At 51.3% G+C, this 2,555-nt stretch overlaps 1 protein-coding gene across 1 annotated transcript; it reads left to right on the top strand.

The window, feature by feature from the left end:
• Positions 1-300: 300 nt before the first annotated feature.
• Positions 301-1,740, top strand: LOC308285693 (ubiquinone biosynthesis monooxygenase COQ6, mitochondrial-like; the record flags this gene model as incomplete). The annotated part of the gene is made up of 1 exon (XM_080726538.1): positions 301-1,740. One exon carries the CDS (start codon positions 301-303, stop codon positions 1,738-1,740), a length of 1,440 nt encoding a protein of 479 aa, XP_080582664.1.
• Between the last annotated feature and the right edge of the window lie 815 nt (positions 1,741-2,555).

Here is a 2,555-nt window from a genome sequence, read left to right as displayed (position 1 = left end):
TGTCAACAAACATGGCTGGATTATAATTCATTGTGGGCTCGCTCACGTATGTTATCTTCATTATTTATCCATCAGTCAAGTTCTCCTCAGAATGACGTAAGACACTGCCTTTGTACCGACAGTATAAAGGCAGGGCCCTTAGCCAATGAGGTGCAGCCAAAGGGTAGATCTTTGTGCCCATACATGGTGTTACATGCGAGCCCACACTGTTTCGTAGGAACAATATTTCTAGTTATAATATGACATATTTCAAGGGGAGATATTTCAGTTAACAGTCGGTTGTACAGTAGTCAAAGTTCAATGCACAGTCTCACAAAAGCGATGCTGGCTCTGAATGGATTTAGCCGGTGTTGCATTACTGCGGCGAAGCACTCAACTGTAAAAATCATTAGTCGAGGATTAGTCGGCACACCTAATGACCAGACCGATGACTATGACGTCGTTATATCCGGGGGAGGGATGGTGGGGTCCGCCATGGCTTGTTGTTTAGGCATGGATCCCAATTTGGAGGGGAAGAAGGTTTTGCTGCTGGACGCAGGCAACAAGACAGTGATGGACGGCGTCCCTGAAAACTATGGCGCCAGAGTTAGTTCCATCAGCCCCGGCTCTGCCGCCCTCCTCAGTGGCCTCGGAGCGTGGGATCACATCACAAACCTGAGGTACAAGCCCTATCAGAGGATGCAGGTTTGGGACGCCTGCTCCGATGCCATGATCACATTTGACAAGGACAGCCCGCAGGACGACATGGCATACGTCGTAGAGAACGACGTCATTGTGGCTTCCCTCACCAAACGGCTGGACAGTCTCCCTGATAACGTGAGCGTCAAGTACGGCTCCGAGGTGGTGGAGTGCGCTTGGCCAACAACGTCCTGCCAGGAGGACGACTCCATCCCTTGGGTCCGGTTGACGTTGGCTGGTGGTGAAACGCTTCGAGCCAAGCTTCTGATCGGTGCCGACGGACCAAACTCTACGGTGAGACGAGAGTCGGGGATTCCCACTGTAAAGTGGGATTATGATCAGTCCGCTGTGGTGGCTGTGCTACACCTATCAGAGCCCACAGAGAACAATGTCGCATGGCAGAGGTTCCTCCCGACGGGACCCGTAGCAGCGCTACCGTTGTCGGAGACGCGGAGCTCTCTGGTGTGGTCCACCAGCCACCGACGCGCACAAGAACTGCTGCGACTGGACGAAGAGAGCTTCGTGGATGCCGTCAACTCCGCCTTCTGGAGTAACGAGAACCAGTCCGAGTTGATGGAGACGGCCGGCTCCCTGTTCCGCGGCGCCTGGTCGCTCCTGACGCCATCTGCCGGCTTGGCACGCCAGCTTCCCCCCAGCGTGTCCGGCATTGGCCCAAAGAGTCGGCTCACGTTCCCCCTGGGCATGGGCCATGCATCAGAATACGTAAGGCACGGGGTGGCACTCATTGGGGATGCGGCCCACCGCGTGCACCCCCTGGCCGGTCAGGGGGCCAACCTGGGTTTTGGGGACGTGGCTTGCCTCGCGCGGGTCCTGAGCCAAGCGGCTTTTAAGGGGAAAGACCTGGGATCCTTGCAGCACCTGTTGGAGTATGAAACTGAACGCCAGCGGCACAACCTCCCCATGATGGCTGCCGTTGACCTCATGAAACGTCTCTACTCCACTGATGCTGCTCCCGCCGTCCTCCTGCGCACCTTTGGTCTGCAGGCCACCAACATGCTTCCTCGCCTAAAAGAGCAGATCGTGGCATTTGCAAGCAAGTGATATTTGTCCTGTATTGGAATGACTGGACTTGTGGCTTTTTAGGTTATCATAGGGACTTAAAACACAACACATATTAAGTGTATTAAGTGTAAATCACTTGGCTCATTTTCCTACTTATATTGATGCAAAAAGACCATGTCCATGGAGTCTATTAGGCAGAAATGCTCCTGTTTCCCCAGCAGAACCCAGCAGCTCTCATAGCTTTTACACTTGTTGTGGTCAAAAGTGTTCTTATTTTTCATTAACGTGGTACTAGTTGATGTGATTACAAACACATCCATGTCATCGTTGTCCCACACAAGCCATCACCCTCTGCTAAACAGATGTTATGCTTTTATGTGTTTTGCCAAGTCCCGGAAAAGATGTCCTGTGATTGGCCAGTACAGTCACTTTGATTGGCACTTGTGCTCACCCCAAAACATTATTTATGAGATTGCGGTGGCTTGTGTGGGACAACCAAGGCATGTATGAGTTTGTAATGACAACTAGTAACACATTCATGGAAAAGAAAATCACTTTTGAACACAAGAAATAGTGTAAAAGTCATAGGCTTATAGGCTCCACTCTATGCTATGACAGCTGCTGCGTTCTGCTGGGGAAACTGGACAACAGGGGCATTTCTGCCTAATAGACCCCATGGACAGTATTTTGGGATCAATATATGTAGGATAATGAGCCTAGACGTGATTTAGGGGGGGGGGGGGGGGGGGGGTTGTCCTTTAAGTCGGAGTTGTGGGGGGTTGTGTTGACCAATACACACCATTAGGGTTAAATTGGAGCCTGAAATACACAAAAGTGTTGCCTTCAAAATATAC

The sequence above is a fragment of the Nannobrachium achirus genome (genome assembly GCF_963921795.1).
Source record: "Nannobrachium achirus genome assembly, chromosome: 5".
Lineage (NCBI taxonomy): Eukaryota > Metazoa > Chordata > Actinopteri > Myctophiformes > Myctophidae > Nannobrachium > Nannobrachium achirus.
This window is presented reverse-complemented; position numbering and strand designations above follow the sequence as displayed.